This window comes from Lethenteron reissneri, chromosome 24 (assembly GCF_015708825.2).
Source record: "Lethenteron reissneri isolate LAM-NWPU_2019-01 chromosome 24, ASM1570882v1, whole genome shotgun sequence".
Classification (NCBI taxonomy): Eukaryota; Metazoa; Chordata; class Hyperoartia; order Petromyzontiformes; family Petromyzontidae; genus Lethenteron; species Lethenteron reissneri.
Window position 1 is genome coordinate 13,068,164 of NC_083802.1, and position 23,961 is coordinate 13,092,124.

General features: G+C 43.7%; 1 protein-coding gene across 3 annotated transcripts in view; it reads right to left on the reverse strand.

Moving 5' to 3' along the window:
- LOC133346617 (myosin-IIIb-like) overlaps window positions 1-23,516 on the reverse strand; it is a 47,459-nt gene extending 23,943 nt beyond the window's left edge. For 2 of the 3 annotated variants that reach the window (XM_061558316.1, XM_061558318.1), the window contains exons 1-13: window positions 23,112-23,516; window positions 18,348-18,413; window positions 15,782-15,912; window positions 13,616-13,718; window positions 12,021-12,123; window positions 7,072-7,228; window positions 6,479-6,581; window positions 5,781-5,906; window positions 4,961-5,069; window positions 3,942-4,064; window positions 3,328-3,428; window positions 2,172-2,258; window positions 1,877-1,942 (exon numbers count right to left, since the gene is read on the reverse strand). In XM_061558316.1, coding sequence (XP_061414300.1) covers window positions 1,877-1,942; window positions 2,172-2,258; window positions 3,328-3,428; window positions 3,942-4,064; window positions 4,961-5,069; window positions 5,781-5,906; window positions 6,479-6,581; window positions 7,072-7,228; window positions 12,021-12,123; window positions 13,616-13,718; window positions 15,782-15,912; window positions 18,348-18,413; window positions 23,112-23,213 — 1,377 coding nt within the window. In that variant the 5' untranslated portion in view covers window positions 23,214-23,516. The remainder of the gene's footprint in view (window positions 1-1,876; window positions 1,943-2,171; window positions 2,259-3,327; window positions 3,429-3,941; window positions 4,065-4,960; window positions 5,070-5,780; window positions 5,907-6,478; window positions 6,582-7,071; window positions 7,229-12,020; window positions 12,124-13,615; window positions 13,719-15,781; window positions 15,913-18,347; window positions 18,414-23,111) is intronic. The other variant, XM_061558317.1, reaches the window with a different exon arrangement.
- Between the last annotated feature and the right edge of the window lie 445 nt (window positions 23,517-23,961).

The following is a 23,961-nucleotide window of genomic DNA, read 5'->3' on the forward strand; positions in this document are numbered from 1 at the left end:
TCTTGGTTCTTTCGGTAAAGTCACGTAGAAGGGAAGTAATAAAATAATAAAAATAAAACATAATAAAACAATTCTCACGACGTTTCGGCCACAACGCAAGCAGCCGTCCTCAGGTGAAAACCAGGTCCGTCGAGGCGACAGAGTCTGAATGAAACAGCACACGAGCTTGGAGTATATATATAAGCTGGGCGCATTGACAAAGGAATTTGCATATCAAAAGGAATTTAGCATATTTATGGGAAATGCGGGAATGTGATTAGTACTGCATATGCATGTGCATTATGCAGGATTAACAGCATCAAAGGGAGCTGCAGTTACTGCTGCTGCAGCAGTTGCTGCTGCTGCTGCAGTTTCTGCTGCTGCTGCAGTTGCTGCTGCAGTTGCTGCTGCTGCTGCAGTTGCTGCTGCTGCTGCACTTGCTGCTGCTGCTGCACTTGCTGCTGCTGCTGCCTTATCCATTTTAATATAACACTATGTATTATTCTACCCACCCTAATGTGTATCATACTGCTATATGTTTACTGTACAATTACGACACCATACATTACTCTGCACACTGCACCATGCCAGTGAGTGGAACGCGGTCTGAAAGTCACCGTAAACGTGAACACAATCAGTTAAGATCCGAAATGGTTTATTACGTCCTTCCAATGATTGCTAAGCCAGAATTGTCTCTGTGTTTGTATATGTGGAGGCGATCCACATATACAAACACAGAGACAATTTCAACCGAGAAGATGGATTCTGGCTTAGCAATCATTGGAAGGACGTAATAAACCATTTCGGATCTTAACTGATTGTGTTCACGTTTACGGTGACTTTCAGACCGCGTTCCACTCACTGGCATGGTGCAGTGTGCAGAGTAATGTATGGTGTCGTAATTGTACAGTAAACATATAGCAGTATGATACACATTAGGGTGGGTAGAATAATACATAGTGTTATATTAAAATGGATAAGGCAGCAACTGCAGCAGCAGCAGCAAGTGCAGCAGCAGCAGCAAGTGCAGCAGCAGCAGCAACTGCAGCAGCAGCAGCAACTGCAGCAGCAGCAGAAACTGCAGCAGCAGCAGCAACTGCAGCAGCAGCAGAAACTGCAGCAGCAGCAGCAACTGCTGCAGCAGCAGTAACTGCAGCTCCCTTTGATGCTGTTAATCCTGCATAATGCACATGCATATGCAGTACTAATCACATTCCTGCATTTCCCATAAATATGCTAAATTCCTTTTGATATGCAAATTCCTTTGTCAATGCGCCCAGCTTATATATATACTCCAAGCTCGTGTGCTGTTTCATTCAGACTCTGTCGCCTCGACGGACCTGGTTTTCACCTGAGGACGGCTGCTTGCGTTGTGGCCGAAACGTCGTGAGAATTGTTTTATTATGTTTTATTTTTATTATTTTATTTTATTTTTATTAATTCATTATTATTATTTTATTTTTATTAATTTTTAATTCATTTTTTTTGCCTACGTGACTTTACCGAAAAAACTAAGAGTATGGATCCTTGCAGTCACGAAAGCTTCAAATCTAGAATTGATGGCCTTAGCCCGATGACCGATAACTCCACACGTAAATGTATATTTAACATTTTATTTTTCGAATTACTTAATTTCAGCAAACTTCCAGCTCTGAGAATTAAAATATCAGTGTCGGCCGACGACAAACATCAATCTCAGCTCTGGGCCACACAGCGTGTCTCGCACTGCCCTCTGCGAGACTCCCGAATGGATTCTTTGTCCCCGTAAAAATGATGCCGAATGTGCACCGGGAGTGAAATTGGAAATAAAATGACCAAAATTTCTTTAAACGGCTGAGTCAGGAAGACCCAGATATGCAACAACTTTTGCAGTAGGTAAGCGAGTATTTATCCTTACCCGCGGGAAATGGCTTTCCTCGTCCAACAATGTCATGATCCCAATGGGTTTACCCAGAAACAGATCCTGCAGGGTCAAAAATATCAACATTTTAAACATTTTTACACTCTTGAAAAAACACTAATATACTTGAAAAAAATGAGGCAATCTTTTGTAGAAATTGTTTTATTATCAAAATTTAAAAACTTCATATATAATAAAGTATCATTAATCAAATTTAATATGCACTGAAACTGCAACAGCAATGCTAAACATTAAAACGTTATAAGTCGATTCGTATTGAGGACTACCGTACCAGAAGAGGCTTGTTGTCTTTGAAAGCCACAGCATGACACTCAATGCCCTCTTTTTTGTATTCATTCAGCTCCATTGAGAAAATAAACTGCACAATAAAAAGAGAACAACATTACAGTGGCATTTAAATCTTCCATCGTCGCCATCTTTCGCGCGAAGAAAAATACAAGTGTACGGCAATGCACTCCGCGCTTCGCGAGTTTGCAATCGACACGCGATTGTGTCCATGCCCGTGCCGTTCCACTTCTACACGGCGAGTGCGAATCGTATCCGCGTTAAACGCCTCTCCGTTTTTTTACGTACGGCCCCTTTCGTCAATCCACTGCTGGATGTCTAACCATACCTCACCACGCCGTACGGCCGGTGGAGGGTTGTCTGACCATACCTCACCACGCTGTACGGCCGGTGGAGGGTTGTCTGACCATACCTCACCACGCCGTACGGCCGTTGGAGGGTTGTCTGACCATACCTCACCACGCCGTACGGCCGGTGGGGGGTTGTCTGACCATACCTCACCATGCTGTACAGCCGGTGGGGGGTTGTCTGACCATACCTCACCATGCTGTACAGCCGGTGGGGGGTTGTCTGACCATACCTCACCACGCCGTACGGCCGGTGGGGGGTTGTCTGACCATACCTCACCATGCTGTACAGCCGGTGGGGGGTTGTCTGACCATACCTCACCACGCCGTACGGCCGGTGGGGGGTTGTCTGACCATACCTCACCACTCCGATCACTGCGGGTGACGGGTTTGTCTCAGGAGCATAGATGCTCAAACGTAAAAACACAATTTAATTTTTATGCACTACCCTCTGCTGCCCACAAATGCAAAGCGCCTTTTAGGCACAGCGGTCAACCCTCTAAGCCAGCGTTCTGCACTGATTTTCAGACAGGGGGGGGCGGCAACTTTCTCCGATAAGACCGCAGTGTGAGTGTTTACCACACCGCCTGCAAGGGGTGTGTTCACACGTTGTCTCTTGTCGGGGGCCGCACATCAGGGGGCCGCACTAAAGGCCACCAGGGGCCGCCAGTGGAGCCGCGATGGCCTTGCAATGAAGAACGCCGCTCCAAGCACATCTCCGAAGAACGAGTTCTCGGGAGCATTCGGGTGCGACGGTTTGGTCGTAAATGTCAAGTTGAACCCCGAAGAGTTTACCTCATTGAAAAAGAACTGCAGCTGTTCGTTCGCAAGGTTGATGCAAAGCTGCTCGTAGCGATTCACTTTGAAGTGCTCAAACCCGAAGATGTCGAGAATTCCTGGACAAATAAATTGGGGGGGGGGGGGGGGGGGGCGATCACAATTCCACCACCAGTCAAAAGTTTTACATGGACACCGTCACAACAACCGCGAGTTTATTTTAATCTAATCTATCGCTGCGTGGCTGCATCTCGTAATGACAGGCGGTGCTCGAGGGAGCCGAACCCCCCTTGCTGCAGGCTCAGCCCACTCCCTTCTAAAATTCGTAGTCAAGTCACAAGAAGATTTTTACAATATTCACAAAGGGGGTGAGAGAGCTAGCGTAGAATACATGATATACATCGACATCAAATAGCATCAATGCTCTTTCGACTTCGTGTTAGACATGTATTTAAAGTTTGCTTAGCACCAACTATGTTGAGCCACCACCTGCACGTTGTATAATACCAACCACCCCCCTTTAGACAAGGTCACGGCGACAATTTTACTGCATTTGCAGTCCTAGAGACCTTTAGTGCATCCAACACAATGCTTGCTTTCTCTATAACTGCAAGAAGAACAAGAGCATTAACCTATTTCAGGAAGGGTCTCGGCTATTCCCAGGGCTGTTCGCGGTTCCAGCAGCTGATTAATCTTGACGACGATCCAGCCAAAGACACGAGCGTACGTGGCCTTCACGATCGAGTCCCTGGCATCTGTGGTGAGAAGTATGAAGTATCGTTCAGCAACTCCGCACTGAAGTTACTCTCGGCCGAGCAAGGACATCGTGGTGGGTGCTCGTTCTATTTGCGTGGAACAAGTGTGTAGGTTGTGCCGTGCGTTGGGCAGATTGATCTCATCGCAAGCAACAACTGAACAGGTTGACTTACATCGCAAAATGAAGCCGACGACATGGGGATGTGTTATCAGCAGATTATTTGAGTGATGGGGATGAATATTAGATAATGGTTGGGGGGGGGAAGCAAAGGTGACAGTCACTTGTACTGATCAGCTGACCAGTACAGTCACTGTTTCCACGACTACCAAGAACCAGGCTTTGCTGGTCCAGGAACAGCAAAGAAACTGCCCCAGAAGGCCCAGGTATGTGGTTCCCCGTGATCAATGAGCACGGGGCCAGCTCGATTCCAACTGGCAGTTGGACTCGGTCATGATCTGCTGCTACAGCTTTATAAACACAAGCTGTTATGATTATTTGGTTCTTTCGGTTAAGTCACGTCTAAAGATAAAATAATAAATTAAATTAAATAATAGCATACGACGTTTCGTCGTATGCTATTATTTAATTTAATTTATTATTTTATCTTTAGACGTGACTTAACCGAAAGAACCAAATAATCATTTACTGCAGTCACGAAAGTTCTAAAATTAAGATTACAAGCTGTTATGTAGCATACGGAGATACTACACCAGCTGACGGACAAGACTGGTGGAGGAATGGCAGCAAATTGAGATTATCGCGCCCGACAGGACGTGTGTGAGCGTGAGGGGCCTGAGGCATCGTAGGACCGTCTGGGATTCCGATAGCGTGGGGAGGCCTACGTCCCAGAGGGGACAGACAATGGCCGAGTAACGATGACGACTGTGACAATACCTTCTGCCTGCTGCTTGGTGTAGTGTCTGTAGATGGACTCTCCACGCGTGACGGAGCGGGAGAACAGAAGGCATTGTCTCAGTTTCTCCCCATCCACCCCAAGCTGGCTCTGCACACATCATGCAATGGAGAGGCTGGTCAGCATGTTCCATTCACAACAATAACAACAACAGAGAGGGAGGATTAGCACTGTGTAGATTTTTGCAGCTGTGCCGTCTATCTCTCCTCATGAGTTTTTGACCACGTGGTCCAACCCTCAAAATTGATGGACTATACGGACATAGCAGATGTGTTTACGTAAGAAAAACACAAATAAATGTCCTAACATCTGTCTGTATGGACCATGACAGTGGAACAAAGACTAGATAGAGGACGTTCTAGGAAAAAACTATGCCTGGATTACATCAAAGAGGATTTGTCTATAACAGGGTTGCACACTTTCCAAAAGCAGATAAGCTACAGCCAGACACAGTTGGATGTTAGTCAGGAAGGAGCCGCCAATGTGTTGACCTGTCCATGTCAGAGGTGTTCGGTCAAGTAAATAGTCCTGTTATAGTCCTGTTATAAGAAACTTAAAATGTGCTCGATCTCATAATTATGTACACATGCAAAAAAAACTGGAATCCCAGCATGCTTTGCATGTCAAGATGACACCACTAGTCCCTGCATTTTCTGCACGCAACCTTGTGATGGCCACCAGCTCAAAAAGGGCTAAGATTTCAGCATTCAGAAACATTGGAAGCATCTACGGGCACTGGCCACGACAAACCCTCTAATTCACACACATTCAAAGAGGACAGAACAATTGCACGGGGTTCACCATCGCAGCATTTAGCCAGTGGTTCGCTTTGCCAGTGATCGCCATGCTGCCACTGTCTTGAGGCTCAAAGACCACGTTGCCCAGAGACAGAATTCCTGCCAGTATGGTCAGCATGTCGACTTGTTCCTGCACATGGGAAATGCACGCACGCACACACAAACGCCAGCGTGACAGTGCGAAGATGAAGCATTCGGACATCGCCCTTCTCACACAGCCTCCCTCCATGAAAACGTTCTGCGAATGCCGAGCATTGTTCGGCACGCAATAAATAGACATGTACACAATTATAAATTCATGCATATTGTGGCCAGCAGAGGACAGTTTGTGGAGAGAACAAAAACACATTGTTGTATCGCACTATGTATGTTGAATTATTTCGCACCATACGTAGCAAAACCGTGCTAATCGGAGATGCAGGGAAGGACAAAGGATTATGCACACACATCACTGCTCCCCGCCTTCAACCTCCACTGTTCGGCCTGGTAGTGTGATTAAATAACCCCCATGACCCATACAGCATGGAAAGGCCCTTGTCCATAGAGGTATTGCACAATCTAAGCTGCCTTTGGATTCATCACGGTGAAGTGATCATGTTCACCTTGAACAAACATTTGCATCGCAAATGCCAGCCGATGTGAGTCTACGTACATCTCAAGCAAACTTGGTGTAATGTTTTATTCCTGCTCCAAAAATGTTACCTGCTCCAAAAATCCCACCATGTCCATGGCATTGCACAACTCGCCGAACTTGGTGCTCAAGGATTTGCTGAGACCATCCTCGATGCTCTGAAAGCTCAGGTATCTGCAAGTTCGCAGACCAGCGCAGATTAATCGCAGACACGTCAGAAGTCGTCTCCGAACGTGGCACGTGAAATACAAAACGGACCTGGAACAGTAAAACATCACCGAAACGCCAGGGACTGAACTGAAAACGGTCTTAAAAAATCGACTGAAAGATATGGTTATGAACGTGGGCTGGACATGAGAAAGCCACCGTGGCTGTACAGGCGGGAACGGTTAATAAGCAGCGCAGATGGTATAACTTCCTTTATAAATTAATCGATAAGTCACTTCCGCTTTGTTATAATAAAAAAAGCGGCACGAAAAAGCAGAGGCCCAGTCAGTTTCAAAACTAAAACTTAGGCCCAAATACTGGGTGCTATCAATTATACACATCACTGCTCGTGATCAATTCCACATTACTACTCTTGCTGGTTGTAAAGGTTTTTGTTTACAAGTTGCAAGGTAGTCTTCAATGCGTTGAGGGTGTGTACGAGGACACGCCGACCCACCGATAGAGCTGTGGCTCGAGCAAGCCATACATCTCCTTGTCTTTCTTTGAGAGGCCGGCGAACATGTAGTAGAAAATGTGGAAGTTCCTCTCTCCCGTGTCCTGGTGAACTACGCGGGACTTCTCGAGCAGGTACTCGTTGATTTTCGCGCCCTTGACTGGAAAGGAAAAATGCATGAACAACAATATTTTACTCGGTGTGTAAATGTGACGCCATTAAGACAGAGCGGGCAATTTTTTAACATTTTTTGTGATCTTCACCTAATTTCATCACAATTATGCTCTGCATCATGTCATGAGACAAATAATCTATTTGGTCCTCTCGCAGAGCAGTACCACCCTTCAAATTAGAACATCGCCAGCGGAAGCGGACAGCTCAGAGCTACCTCTGAGATCCCCTTACAGTGACCTCGGGTTTGCACAGCAGAGGGCAGCACTCTCAAAATCAGGCTTCGTTTTCAGTAGCGAGAGGCAGTCAGTTATGGGCAGTGAAAAAGGCATTTTCGCCTAGATTTGAACAGGGGTATGCAGTCAACAGCACAAATATGGCTGAGGGAAGAGGTCAAGGGGCTGCCTATGAGAAGTGACCTCCTACTGAGCAAAGATTGACTGGGGGCTTCTCCCAGCCAATCTTACCCCAGTGAAATGTAGACTCAATGCTTCTTTAAATCTTTAACTCATTAAATAATTTACTTGCCATTAACAAAAAAACTAAATACATCTACATGACGTACAGTGCAGACAGGCATTTCACATGGCTCGCCGCTCAATTTTAAAACAGCAGAAAGAATGTCGTTGGCTTGGGTAGGCTGTGGCGTGTTACTGTCCAAACCTGTTCAGTTGCGTTGTTCCAAAAAAAACCCACTTCATTAAAAATGCAACTTTTTTTTGTTAGCAGGTAAGGCCCACTGAGCTATACAGCTTCTTTTTAGAAGTGACCGGGCCACAAATTATAACTAAACGAAGTGGCTTATCACGTGGAAAATTTATATAAGTAAGCCAAACACTCTAAACGTATGTTTTGAAACGTTTAGGGAAAAACCGGAGAACCCAGATTCACACTCCGAATATGCAGGCGTCAAGGCTGGGATCAAACCCACGACCTCCTGTATACAAGGCAAGGTAGTAAACATCTCGCCACCGTGGCCATATTGCACTCGATTAGCACACTGTGCTCTGAATCCGGCTATCTGAGATGTATTCCTAGCTACGGCTAACAACAGTGGCGAGGGATAGTGATCGTCTTCACCAACTGGCTTGAAACAAAAATAATCTCACATTCATCAATAGCAGTGTGACGTGTTTGGGCAATGGCGCTTCTTCACAACGAATAAATAAGAGGCACCAACGAGATCGGTTGGAAACTGTACTTAACACCATGGGGCCTGATGACAATTAAGTTTTAATATGTTTTCTGTTGATCAGCTATTTTTATTGCCATATTCAAAGTTACCTAATAGGAGCTATCGAGTGACAGATAAACCCTTCAATAATAAAAAAAAAGTATTACCAATAAATAAATTCATATAAAAAGTAATATTTTTTTATATTGCTGGCAGATAGCATTCTCGTTTTTTTGTTGTATTGTTTTTTTCTATGTATAATTTTCTTTAAACAAACTTGTTCCTACACACGGCCGGCCATGCCTGTTCGTGTCACCTAACGTCCCGTAGCCACATGCAGCTTCGCAAACGCAGTCTTCTGCTTCACACCAAACACATCGCAGAGCATGGCACGCTGTGCAGCCTTCGCAGAAAGTAAACGGAGCCTTACCATCATCTGGACGGAGTGCTCCTGCCAATAACATCTGGTAATCCAGCAACATTTGTTTCTCAAGCCTGACTGCCGATGAGACTTCAGAGGGTTAAAACCCATGCAGAATTCTTGCTTGCGTTAACAATTGCTGCTGGATAATATCAGTCTTGAAAGGCTTTAAATAAAAACATGGTTTTTTTTATAGATGTGGGGGACATATAACAGAGTTCTGCTGATACGCAGTTTTACAAAAAATGTCCGAGTGCCGCCGTTATTTACATCAGCAAAATGCTTAAGCATCAACTGATCGGCTGCTACGACCTATTCCGACCGACACGACCCAGCTGCGGGCAATGGCACGGCACGCACAGCCGTAACTCGCACGTGAATTGACAAGCGCTTCGCCAAGCACAACCGACGAAAGCTGCCACCATCCCTCAGGCTTAGTCGTAAAAACGGTACGAGCGTTTATTTGCACGTTAAAAGCTTCGCTGGCATAGGGTCCAGCGTTTTAAAGAGGCAGTGGCAGTAGCGTCCCAGGCCTTTGTACGGGACACGGTCTCAGCAATTGCCCCATAGTCAGTCCTGGGAAAATCAGTCACAGCACCTCCCATCTCGCCTTATTTTAACATCATCAGCTGTGATCGACACACTGTTGGATGGTGCCTTCCCCCCACCTCGAAGCTGTCGCCATCCATTACGGGAATGTATATATAATTGGGCTAAACTTACAGGTCATTTTGTGCACCCTCACTCTCACACGTTATCCATGCCTTGTTCAGAAAAGTGTTTTATTTTTCTTTAAAACACCAGACTCTTCTCCAGTAGCTATACAACAAGGCTGTGTGTCCTGGGCTTTCGAACAAGAGTTTGAGGCTTAGATATTAGAATGAACATGCCTTCAAAGTTAATTTCAAAAGTGCTCTAGTGATGTCACTGCAGTGAGACTCCCGGTATGTTTGATGGGTCACTGACGGTGATGTCACGTGAGAGCAGCTGAACGTCACTTTAAAGTTTGGTCTTTTTTTCTTTGCACGAACAAATCCTAAAAGTTGTTTCAGAAAGCACGGTACACACACCGTCGATGTTTAATCGGTTGCATCCTCCTTCAGTTGGTAGATATTAAATGTTAGAAGTAGCTACCGATGGATTATGAAACATAAAAACCGAACACATTCGTCAGTAGCGCTGTGGCCTTAAACATCTATAGTAGAGGCTGTTTTTTGGGAAATGGCCTTTCTTAACAGCACATAAATAAAGAAGGGACATTATGTTTTGTTGTTGTTTTTAGGCCAGACTTATTGAGGAATGCGTTTAGCATTATTATTAATTGTGCACCACTGTAACCGAGGCAACAGGACCTTATTTTTACGACAAATCAAATCGTAAGATCAAAACACCAAACAGGCACTGGACATGCCACAAGCATGACTTCTACGTCAAAGACATTACGCAATTTGTAAGACGTAATGTGCATTCCCTTACGTCAAGAACATTAAGGGTTTTTTTATCGAAAATGCCGCCGTCTCTGACTTATTTACAGAAGCGCATTAACGGGTATTTATTACACCCCAAAGTATCTTACGACAACAACAAAAAATAGCTGACAAATAACTAAACCTCTCAAACATGTTTACCATTGTGCTTGATGGCAGACACAGCGACTGTGTCATGTGCAAGGATTGTTCACTCAGTGATGACAGCTGTATGCTCAATGAGGCAGGACGCATTGCAAGTGGGAAGAGGCAGTTAACCACCTTCCCAGTTCCACAGCAGCTGCCGCCTACCACAGTGGCATCGTCCAACTGGAACAAGCCCAAACGTAGTTTGGTCCGCTCTGTTTGCGAGGATGGATGGAGTTCTTGTGCCCTCCGTTGTTTCGCTTAATTTGTATAAGGAAATTGGACTTAAATCGGACTTTAGCTATTTTAAACTGCACTGGATTTAAGTAGGATGTTTGCGGAAAGGTAGTCTGCCAATACGGCCAGAGAAAAGTCCACGCGTTTCCTGTTTTACACAAAAAAATTAAGTGGAAATTGCTTCTTCGATATATAAAACCAGGACCTAAAATCAACAAAGATATCTCTCCTTGCTGCTTTGCTTTGCGACTCCACCACTACCCTCATGACCACCAATTGATGTGTGTACGTGTGTACAGCCCCTTTGTTAAAGCACTCCTGGACGAGGGCCTCCTTACACCATGCAGGTTGAGGGGGTTATTTGGCCATAATTCACCACACTGATCGGTGCGGTTTTGGTGGTGAATATAGACTTTTGGAGCATAGTACAGCAACAACAATGGATTTTTCAGTAATGCCCATGTTGAAAACGTAGCCACCACAGCAGCCCACAACACCCGTTTTATGCATGGTGGTTGCCCACTAAAGCCCTATTCCAGAGTTAATCCTGCTTAGCTGCAGAGATATGACGAGACCAGTCGTGTTATTGGCAATTTTCTCATAGGCGTATTTTTTTAAATCCTTTATATTAAGTTCACTTGCTTGCTTGCTTAGGACCGTGCAAATATTTCGGTCGTTTTTTAACCCACTTCCCGTGATCCAATCGAGCTGACATTTTCCACACAGACTCGTTGTGCGTGACAATTAATGTTCTTGAAAAAAAATTCTAAAATGTTACACTTTTTAGGACAAAAATATTATATTTAATTACCAATTGCTTAATGCTGCCATGCAATCATCTGACCCATAGGTGGCAGCCATCTCAAGCCAGAGGACGAGATGACTCTAGCCGCCACGCATATAAAGGATTTATAGTGAAAAACTTAGTTTTTACGGGTTATACTTGTTGTGTGTGCGTCTCGTCATCAAAGTGGGGAGCGGTAGTGCAACGGTTAGTGCGCTGCACCCCGAACCCAGCGACCCAAGTTCGATTCCCGCTCACGGCCAACACCAGTGACAATTATCTGAACCGGTCCTGGGCCTCGTCTAGGTCGGCTGAGCCTCAAATGAGTACCCGGTGCAGTGCATGAACATCGCCCACTAGGGAGACAAAGGCGGCCGGGTGTGGTGCTGGCCACCTACCCCCCTCGTGTGCCATGTCGGCCTTCATAGGCGCTACTCGCTAACAGCACTTGCCCCAACAGTCTGTTCAGGCTATATTAAGGATCTTCGTCTTTGTGTGTATGTGTGTGTGTCTTGTTATCAAACCGAGACATTTCGCCCATCGCCAGTTTACCTGCCCCATTCTGGAATCGCAGCTGAATGTACTTTCCAAAGCGACTGCTGTTATCGTTCATCAACGTCTGGGCATTTCCAAAGGCCTCCAGCAAAGGGTTGACCTGTAAAAGCGACAGACGAGGTTGAGCACAGCATACACATTGCGGTATTACGAACGTTTTCTTTTCACGTACAAACGCACAGCCCTGCTGAATTAACACAACTCATTTGCACCCACAAGGCAGCATGCTAATGTGTAAAAGTAAAATAAAAAAAATTCAACTAAAAATCACGACGTTTCGGAGGCAAGACAAGCTTCCGTCTTCAGGTGGAACCGTCACAGCACGATAGTTATCGTGCTGCTTTTTATTTTACTTTTATTAATTTACATTTTTTACCTACGTGACTTTACCGAAAAAACCTAAGAATATGAATCCTTGCAGTCACGAAAGCTTCAAATCTAGCATGCTAATGGTTGTTTGAATTCGTTAACTGCCATTCAGCAACGACTCAAGGTTTCAAAGAGCAGTGAGATACAGCGCTTCTTCTGGCACACGTGTGTATCGCCATTTTCTATCCACTGCTGGACGAAGGCCTCCCGACACTATAACCATCGTTCTCGGTACGCTAACACAATCACACGTCGGCTTTCGCGACCAATATTATCCGTAATAAAGGTGTTTTGGGTTAGATCACACATGTGTCGTTAACTCACCACCACCCGACACAGCTAAAGTAATAGGGTTCATCACGAAAATAAACTTATTTCGAATCTATCCATAATGGCTGGCAATAAGCACCGCTTGAAAAGTGTCCTTTGTTAGACACGATCAATTTCAGTCTTCCAAAAGCACCCCATCCCCTCCACTTCTTCTCATTGTGTCGGTAAAAAGTACATCCATTATTATTTTTACTCGTATGATCTCACTCAACTTCACTGGTGACCCACGATAACATTTGAAATATATTGTCAGCTCCCTCCAATAAAGATAGAAGTGAAACGTGAACTACGGAAAGTGTTTGAGGATTTATCTTTGAACTTTGAGCCAATTTAGTCAACACTATAGGAATGTGCCATTTACTAGAAACTAGCACAAGAATAGGGCTCAAAGGCACCAGAAATTGGCTCCACCAAATACGAATTTTAGCACAGAGACACCGACTCAACATTTTGACAATACATTGACCGACTTTACTCACTAACCCTACCCATACACAAATATTTTTTTCATTTATTTTTACATATATGATGGTGGGCAATATAACCCTCGTAAAGATGATCGGGCATGGATAAAACTTATGTATAAAAGTTGTGTTCGTATCAGGGACTTACCCAATTGAAACCTGGACAAATTGATCAAAGGGTTACACAAAACTTGAAAAACACAAACCAGAGTAAAAATAACGAATCGACCTGTCAGCGACCCATCAGCTTCCACAACGCTAATTCAAATGCAATGCTAATTCAAATACACCCGAGGGCAAATGCACGTTGGAAAGCGTGACGCAATCCATGCAAACGCATTATTTTTCGGAACTTGTTTTTTGCGAGCGCGCCTCTGCACAATCATTGAGCGACAGCGTGCAGAGGAGCGGCGTTGGTGCCACCGTCACCTGCAGCACTTGCTGCTCCAGCTGCGTGTTTCCCCGGCACAGCTCCATGATGTGCCTCAGCAGCAGCTTGGTGCTCTCAGTCTTCCCAGCGCCACTCTCGCCACTGCGGGCCAAACGAGAAACAGCGCGGGGCACGCGAGTCACCACAACTCCAACTACCAAATGGCAAACGCTACGTCACTCATACGGGGTGGTACAAAAGTTGATTTACTGGGAGCATGATCGATCAACTTAAGTGCCTCCGCCCCCCTCCAAGCTTTCACTATCCGAGAGAGAAAAGAGGAACACAAGGGCCAGCGAACATACAGAAGTTACAGACATCATATCGACCACCGTTCTCAGAAGAGTAAGTAGGCTTGGGTAGGACATATTGCTACATGGGGTGATGGCCATTGTTGGATGAAGGTCTCACCAAGTCACCAGCATCCATCACGGTCCAGCGATGTAACAAGCCCCCTAACACCTCCACACGAGCGGATTGATCACAGCCTCTGGGGTTGAGGTCTCCTCGGGTGTGTTTCCTGTTTTGGCTGATATTCAGTTATTAGTCTTCACCACCTGGCCTTCATGCATTCTAGCGACGATGTTTCCTGCCTAAGCCCACTTACTTTTCTTAACGGTAATTGGAGGTCTTAAATTTAAATTTGTACTCTAATCAACGAAGGAGCTCCTCTTTTGGTCTCTCAGCACACCTCTTCACGCTTCTGTCCACAATGTTCAGCTTTCCAAGCTTAACAAGGAAATACCAGTTGAAGGTGGAACTAATAATATCATCCATTCCCAGATAAAGATACACCAACAAAGAGTTCTCCCCTCAATCTGCCTTTTCTAAAATTCTCAAAATCGATTGTGTACATTACCAATCAAACTGATTAAGGCAGTAACACAAGAATGGTTTTCCAAGTGCAATTATTCAAAAAAAAACAATGCCAGACATTCCCATGTAGCCTTTAATAGACTGTTGGGGAAAATGCTTTTTAGAAAGCAGAATCAGGATTTTTCTTTATCCTGGAGAAATCCAAAGAGCTTTGAAGCTTCTTCTTGGTTCTTTCGGTAAAGTCACGTAGAAGGGAAGTAATAAAATAATAAAAATAAAACATAATAAAATAATTATCAGACGCTGTCTCCCCGACAGACCTGGTCTTCACCTGAGGACGGCTGCTTGCGTTGTGGCCGAAACGTCGTGAGAATTATTTTATTATGTTTTATTCATCTTCTTGGTTCTTTCGGTAAAGTCACGTAGAAGGGAAGTAATACAATAATAAAAATAAAACATAATAAAATAATTCTCACACTTGGACCCCCGAGTGTGAGAATTATTTTATTATGTTTAATTTTTATTATTTTATTACTTCCCTTCTACGTGACTTTACCGAAAGAACCAAGAAGATGAATCCCTGCAGTCACGAAAGAAGCTTTAAATCGAAGCTTTGAAGCTTTTTTTCACAGATGTCCAAGTCAAGCACCTGTGAAGGCTGGCAAGGTACACGAGGGGGTGGGTGGACAGCACCAAGACCTTGGCACCTTCGTCTCCCCAGTGCTGCTGCTTACACGCCGCACAAGGTATTCTTTGGTTCTTTCAGTAAAGTCACGTATCAAGATAAAATAATAAATTAGATTAAATACTAGCATACGACGTTTCGATTGCAACACAAGCAATCGTCATCAGGTATAAATTAAATAGAAACACAAATCTAGTATACTTAGAAATGTAATGTAAGTATACTAGATTTGTGTTTCTATTTAATTTATACCTGATGATGATTGCTTGTGTTGCAATCGAAACGTCGTATGCTAGTATTTTATTTTATTTATTATTTTATCTTGATACGTGACTTTACCGAAAGAACCAAAGAATAATTCCTGCAGTCACGAAAGCTCCAAATTAAGTTTGAACCACACAAGGTACTCATTTAAGGCGACGTGGACCGAGGGGTAGACCCAGGGCCAGTTCAAATATTCACCAGTGGTATTTGGTCATCAGCTGGAATTGAACTCTGTTCGTCGAGTTTGTAGCACAGTGCGTTAACCACTGCACTACCACTCCCGACACAATGACATAGAAAGTGTTTGTACAATTGGCAAGCAATACGCACGATTTGGTATATTCGTGTGTCGCAGACAGCACAGTAACTTCAGGATGTGTGCTTTATGACAATGTTCTACCTGATAACGATGCACTGATTGCAGGACTTTGCTGCCGCCCGACCCAGCATTGAGCGATACGCCGCATCAGCGATGGCGAAGATGTGCGGTTCAAGAGTGCTCTTCTGTTGGTCTGTGTACCTCTGGGACATCTGCAACACATTCCGCTGCGTTAAAGCCACGGGAACACACGGAGCCACAGTGTGGCTCGAAAACTTGCGTTTCAAGAGACCAGGCTTAAGACCGCAATGCGTGGGTACCGCAGACAGAACTTGGAGCGCAATTACGATTTCAAAAAATAAACACACATTTGTTTTTGACAAAGGTGCAGTACAGTCATGTGCCTGTGGCTCTTATGAATCTGTAATCATGATTTATATCCATTAGTACAAACCATCCACGAATGCCTCATCCATGCTGCGTAGCTATTGGCGGCTTAGAAAGTAGAGGTGGTACACCAATGCACCCCATGCCCTAACGATGAAATACATCTGTCATGACTCGGGCCGCAATTCAAGAAAATAATCCATTAAGTTTGTTTAACAATATTATGGATGTAGCAGCATCCAGTGGCTGGAGAGGGTTACGTCAACTCATTGCATACAACACATATGAATAGAACAAATATTGTGAATTGATGGGTGTATCCATGAGTTTAAGAATCCAAATTGACTCGATTAATCTATGACCCCCCCGTTAAGAAATGGTCACATGTTGCTGCAGCCTTGAGGGAGATGTATGCCACTCATATAGGCTTCGATATGCCCCATTCTACAAGCAAGATACGTTACCAGACTCTGAACCACTACTTGCAGAACTACCAGTCACAACAGACCCTCACATGCGTTACAAAGTACAGTACAGCGTTTGGGCCATTTACTGGATTACTATTTTTGTTTAAGAAGCCTGAATGTTTCTGATGGGACCTATCCGGTACAGGCCCATAGCTCAATGGCTTAAACAAATGCTGTTTCTTAATATACACGTTGAAAATATCAACAGGCTGAAAACACATTTTATGTTGCTATGAAGATGCATAACGGAGATACATTTTTTTTGTATTTTACTACCTAGGATGCTACAATTAGTTTTTTTTATGGAATACCAAGTATAGGTGACACAGAAATTACATCAGCAGGACATTTATACCATAAAAGCACACTCATTTGACTTCAATAACGCTTTTATATTTTCGCAGCTATTTAACCCAATTGTGTTGCTACTGCCAAGTGATTAGATAAAAAAAATAAGTTGTGTTCAAAAGTCCTCTGCACCAGTCTAAAGTCCTTCATGCCATTTATAGATCGGTTTACCCACATGTTTATGATTAACAATTTACTTGCACACTTTAGCTCTCATAGCTGGGCAAGTAAACTCCGGTAAAATAACTTGTTTTTACAATGTTTTTTTGTGCAGTTTTTCGTGCCCAGGGTGAGGCATAGGAGTGCTCGTGACACTGTCGGTAGTCGTTGGCATCTCGGTCAGTCAACCCATAACACCCTCCTGCCAGCGAGCCTTCGACACTTCACGTGGCCTCAATGTGTACCTAGCCTGGCACAAGCGCCGTGGTAACGTCACTGCCGCTTAGTGGGGAACGGCGGTTGTTATGAGGAGCCTCAGTCCCACTTTGAGAGGCTTTCAGCCCAGCTGTCCATGATGGACAGTCTGGAAAATGTTCTCAGCCTGTAACGTTTCACTGCTTCAAGACCTCCCCTAATTTCCTCAATTGCCTCCTGTCCTCCTTTGTTCCTGTCCAATAATGAGATCTGAACTCTTTCATTTTAACTCACCGTCTATTCCAAATGTTTTCATCTGCATCTATTGCTTTCTCTCGATAGTCACTCCACGGTTATTTTAGGCTATCCCTTGTTGGTTGTTGTTAGCACTTGTCCTGTCCATTTCCACCAGATCAGAATGAGAATCTTTATTTAATCCAATGTGTTATGAAGGTCTTTTTCGCAGATGTCCATTAGGGGTGGGTCAAAAAATGTAAACATTACTAAATGCTTTTTGTGGTATCAGCAAAGTAACAACCTTAATCATTCATTAAATAATGTTACATTGTACCCACACCGATTTCACAGGTCATGACATAACACACCATTTAAAATTACAACTCATTGTATATAACTATGTATCCTCCCGCACCTCCGATTAACACGGTTGGATATGTACGGTGCGAAAGAAGTTCTACATACATATCCATGATTCTGGATTTTTATTGCATCGATATCAAATGTTTAACCATTGTAATATTTTGTACTTTTGTCATGTATCTAATAAACTGTCCTATCGATAGACTGCCTACTGCCATATGAATGTGGAATTTCCACCATTGGCTCAGGCCTGCTAGTAAAGCGCTTTGAGATACCGTGGCATTTAAGTTAAACAAATGACCATTCTTAGCCAAATGGTGAAAAAAATCAACATCAGTGCTGAGGTGGCCCCGAAACCGGTTTAGCAGCTCTTAAGCAAAACAGCTCAAAGACTTGGCCGTGCGGTCACTTCTGGAATGTGATGTTTATACGTTATATAAAAATACTACTTAATTTATTTCTTTTAAAACACACAGCGACCAAACACTTACCGTTTTCTCATACAAAGGAAGCTGCTTGAATGGGTTGATTGAAATGAGTATATCTCCAATGTAGGTCTGTGAATAAAAAAAAAACACATTTTAAACGTATTGTAACGTGTACGTTGCAAAATAACATGTATACATATAATTTCAAGTAACGCTGCTTTAGTATGGAAAGTAGATGAATATTATCCGGCGAATATTTTTGAAGTTCAAACAAATATGGGTGGTGCGTGGAAATCGTGCTATCTGATATATTACACTGGTCAACAAAAAAAAACTTTTTTTTCTGGCCTGGACTTTTGTAGCTGTTTTAGACTAATTTTAGGGTGCTGATTCCAAATCTGATCTCAGATTTGCTATCACATCTCATTTTTATGCTATCGGCATACCCCATTTTCATTGATCTTACCCGAAATTAACTCTGTCACTTATGATTGCAAGTTGTTGCGAGTCAGTGACCGCTTTAGTGTTAAAATATGGTGCTGTATTTTTAGGATAGTGTGTTCATAATATCATTTTATGTAGATATCCACATTTATTTAATATTTTTCTTCTGCAGTTTTTATTGAAAATGCAATATTTGATATCTCAAAAACCTGATGTGATAGACAAAAACTGATGCCAGATTTGGAATCAGCACCCCAAAATTACATTAAACCGTTGGAATACCTTATGCAAGAAAAAGTGTGTTGACCAGTGTTATGCCAATTGATTTGGACGAATAAAACATTTTCAACTCGTTATGATCGGCATGAAATTCCTCCCAAATCCCATCACTATCTCTCGTGAAGCACCTGTACGAGAGCCGATTGAATCATCACGTCCACCTCTCATCAGTGCGCCTACCCTGCTTCCACTGTCACTGGATTTTTCTGTTTGCTCAAAGTCACTTTAAGATGTTTTCTTGTTCTTGTTCATGTTTTTTGTTTTTTGTTTGTTGCGGTTGCACCCGATGAAACTGATGAAACCGTCGTTCGTATCAATCATCAGCCATTGTCACTTCGTGATGCATCCTGCCCAAGTCCCACTTCATTTTCTCACCAAATCCTTTGTTCAATTGTTATCAACGGCGGGCTCTAACTTGTGATTATTCTCCAATCCACGCGTTCCCCACTTCCTGTCTCTCAATGAAATTCCAAGCATGCGGTGCATCTCCATGCTTCTAGTTGCCACTCCTTCAGCCTTTGTTCCATTTCCTTTATTAATGTCCACGTTTCTGATCCGTATGTCATAGCAGCTAATATCTACAAGCGCAATATTTCCCCTCTTAGGCACATTGGTCTGTTATTCTTCAGTAATGAACATCGTTTTTTTTTTAAACCAGCCAGGTACATGTTGGCTCCTCTCACAGGGCATCCCAACAACCACTCAAATTTGATCGGCTTCGAAACGTTATATCAGCAATGCTAGAGAACACAGATTGCAGACGGTTTGGTAACAGGATGTTAATAAACTAGTCGCAAGACAGCTCACGATTGAAGGCATATAAATGCATATAAACGCTTAATCATGGGTGGCGTGAGCCTAACGTTGTAGCCCCATGCAACAACGTTACTTTCCTGCACTCGTTGCTATCTTATCGTACATTTATTGCAACACACCTGTGAAACTGTCCCACTACGGTGCCATTTCTGCAATATAGTCTCAGGGCATTGCATTGCGTAATGTTTATAACGTGTAGTCACATGAGAGAGCGACGCAATACAAACTTGGAATCGATATGCAAATATTCGTAGACACACTCTTCAAAATATGGGCAACTTTGGACTGTTTCTTTGTCCTTATTTAGGATTAATCAGGACAGCATAGTCACCAACGCTCGCTATTGCAAAGTCTGTCTTTGGGAACCATGTATATGGAATTTCCACATCGACACTGTGGGCCCATTATCTTGGCTGAGACCAACAATAATCATATTTGTAAATGTCAAGACATTTTTTTTGGATGAAACCAGTCCACAATTGTCTATCACTGCTGATGTCAATTGGTCACATTACCCATTTACATTGATGGTAACCGATGGAAGACCACAATTCACTTCCTTCAGGAACTGCTGCTGATTTTTTGCATATGCCCAAAGGCTATGTGCTCTGTACACATTTTTGCACTTTGTTTGAGGCGTGGAAGCTTCATGCATCTCCCAGGCAGTTAAAGTCATAATCCAGTTACTCCCTGGGGGCTCCCACATATTAACAAACTCAAAACTCCGCAGCCAAACAGCGCGAGCGAATTGGCCGCATGACCTTTCCCCACCTGACCTCCCCCCACCTGACCTCCCCACATGATCTGCAAAGTGTATTTTGCCTCTCGATCACGTACAGATTTTGCCATGCGGTTCCTAGGGTATGTAGGTTTGACCAACCCTGGTATAAGAACATTATTCTTCCCCAGGTTCATCATTTTCCATGCGTAAACATTTACAAGTTGCAATGTTGGCAATGTTCAGCGAGTATTCTTACAAATAGACGTGAAGAATAACAAACATTTAATTTATATAACGTCATTCATGCAGATTGCATCTCAGAACGATGAACATTGTGAATCACGTTTTAATATCAAGTGAACCAAGTAGAATACGAACTAAATGAAGGGTACGAAGATAACCAAAATGTTATCTATACGGGGCCAAAGTAAACATTTCAGTGCAAAACATTAGATAAAGTCGAGAAAGTGACCCCAAAGGTGTCCGAAGCACTAACCCTAAAGGATGGATCCTTCAGCTTTTCAGACCAGACAAATCAAGATGTAACTCACGCACCAGCACAATGTATTTTGCGGATTGTTTAAAAGTTTAAAAATTACACAAAACCGGATCAGTGTTTATGAAAACATCGTTGTAAAGCTATTTCACAAAGTCCGTGGAACATTTTTGTTTAAATTTCACAACCTACATTAAGAATCGTATGAGAATAATTATCAATTGTAGGTGCATTTGTACTGAAAGTTGGTATATATTTTGCTAAAGTTTCAAAGGATGTGTACTTTAAATGTAATGTGGTAGTGCATTCGCTGATTCTTACAGAGATTCACGGTTTGAATTCAGCGGCCATCCCTGGTTATTACTGCGGGTGCTACTTGAAATGGACATTAAACATCCTATGGTGTAATTCACAAGAGTAAGCCAATGTGTGCCGACGTCAGCGTGCAAATTTGGCAAATATGACAAATTACTAAATTGGGATTATACAAAGCAATAATCGTCCCCGAACGCAAAACTTTGCATGACCTTCCTGAAAAAAATAGACTCAATGAGGCTCAGTGAGGCTATCCTGGGTAATCAAACGTATTGTTGTAATATAACAATGCAAAGGGCATGTCACTGATAACAATTGTGGTTTCAAATAACGCAAAAAAAGTGTAATAAGCATGCATCCTTTGTGCATGTTGCAACAACAACAAAAACGTCTTCAGTTGCTGAAAATGTGCAATTGTGTGCCCTTGAATCCGCAGGAATCTTCAACAGGGTAGGGCAAATGTGTCAGACCTTCTAGACATTCATTGAGAATGAGATAATGTCACGTGTTATAAAGTCTTAGAAAAGTTACACAATTGGACTATTTTGGTCAGTCATGGGACCTTGCCTATTTTGTAAAAAAAAATCTGCATACGAGTGCAAGCAATGTCCAAAAGCATGAACACAGTGTACTCTATATTGGTTTACATACTTACAATTTTTTTTAAACGTTCCGATTTGTACGAATCGGTTTGTTCCTATTCATTATCAAATTCTGTTATCCAAAAACGCCGTCACCCGCTATTTACCAGCTGACGTATGGAACTAAAAGCACAGACACTTGAAAGGGAGACTTCTCGAAAAGTGCGCGTAGGAACGTGGAGAGACGCACACTTGGGATTACACGGAGAGACCGAAAAAGGGGGGACACGCGTGATTATTACGATTTATTGATCACACACACAGGTGAAACGTGTGCATTATCTTGCACGTTAAAAAGTGGGCTCGAGCAGGAACACGTCGCTAGAAACTCAACGACGGAACGACAGCCAGAGGAGGAAACGCGCACGAGAGGATGTCCAACGTGGCTATGGGAGTGCGTGTTGTTTTGACGTTGAGTCATGCGCGGATGCTGGGTACATAGTGTTGCATGGCGAGACCGCGAAGGATCGATGTTGACTTTGGGATAAGCCTTCATCCAGCAAAGGGGCATCACTCCTGCGAGCGAGACGTGTGCTACCAAAACCATTTTGCCTCCTCTCCCGAGTTTACAAATTTGATGTCTCTCGCCTTTGTGTGCGCTCACTGGATCCACGTGTTCCTCTTCTTGTTCCTTATCGCACATTAATTCCAAGCACGCACTGTATTACCGTGCGCACTTCTTTGCCCACATTTTTCAATGCGGCATACTTCTTGATACCGACAACATACTGCATACAGAACGACACATTCACACTGCACGACGCATCTCTCGCGACACATGGCGTACGTACAAACCACCACTGGAACATCCAATTCAACAATAAAACACACACACACGTGACACAGCGCACACACACTGGGTACACACACACACGTGTCACCATATGTGCTCGACCAAATGTACGTACGTGAAATAAGCAACATCGGTTAGACAACCTAATGCAGCTTTGGGGAAAAGATGCGAACAAGTCTCGCAATAGCAGATCGAAGTTCAAGCCATTATTATGCAATTGCCAAAAGTACATCACTTTTCTTACGTAAGACCGCAGTATGCCAGAGCGTGCGTGCGTGCAAGCCCCCTCCCCCCAAAACACATTTGCATTCATTTAACTCACGTATATGTGGTCGTCGGCATATCGGCTTCTCAGCACTTCCAACAGCGTCGTCTCGTCCAAAACTGCCAAAGTGGCCAGGTCGTCGGTCTTGGACGCAGCCATCGCCCCCTCCGAATCTCCAACCTCAACTTCTTAAATCCTGCCACGGAGAAACGACACCACCGCGTTTCGTGTTGCGGGAACGCCGGCGTTTGCTTGACCCCGGTTGCTCTCAGCTGCGTGCCTTTATGAGCCGCTCACGAATTTGCTGCAGGGCTTGTAGCAAGTGACACAAGGCAGAGAGGGGTGCTGGGGGATGGGATGGTTTGGGGGGAGTTCGGTGCGACAAACTTTATTGTCGCGGGAGCCTTGTGGTGGTTGGTTGGTTGTATTACGAGCTTTCGCGTTTCCTCATTCTGACTGGTTTCGGTGAGAGTCAGACGGATTTTATGGCCAAGTGGGTGGAAAGCATGAATGACAAAATGTTTATGGTGGGTGGGTGGGTGGATGTCGGCGTGGGGGGAAGGGTTGGTCTTGTTTTTTTGTGAGAGGGGGATAGATAGGAGCTTGGAGGACCAGTTCGACAAATACAACGTGCGATGATTGTACAATTCAATTGTAATCGAGACTTCATTTATCACGGAGTCGTTTCCAGAGCCCACCCCCCCTCTCCCTAACCACCCGGACCGCCCACTCTAGGGCGTTGGGGAGGCTGGAGGGAGAAGTTTTTTTTTTTTTTCCGGAGCACAGCAGCGGACAGCTCCATATTGAATTGAATGGCTTATTTATAATTGATGTTAACTTCTTCTTGGTTCTTTCGGTAAAGTCGCGTAGAAGGGAAGTAATAAAATAATAAAATAATAAAAATAAA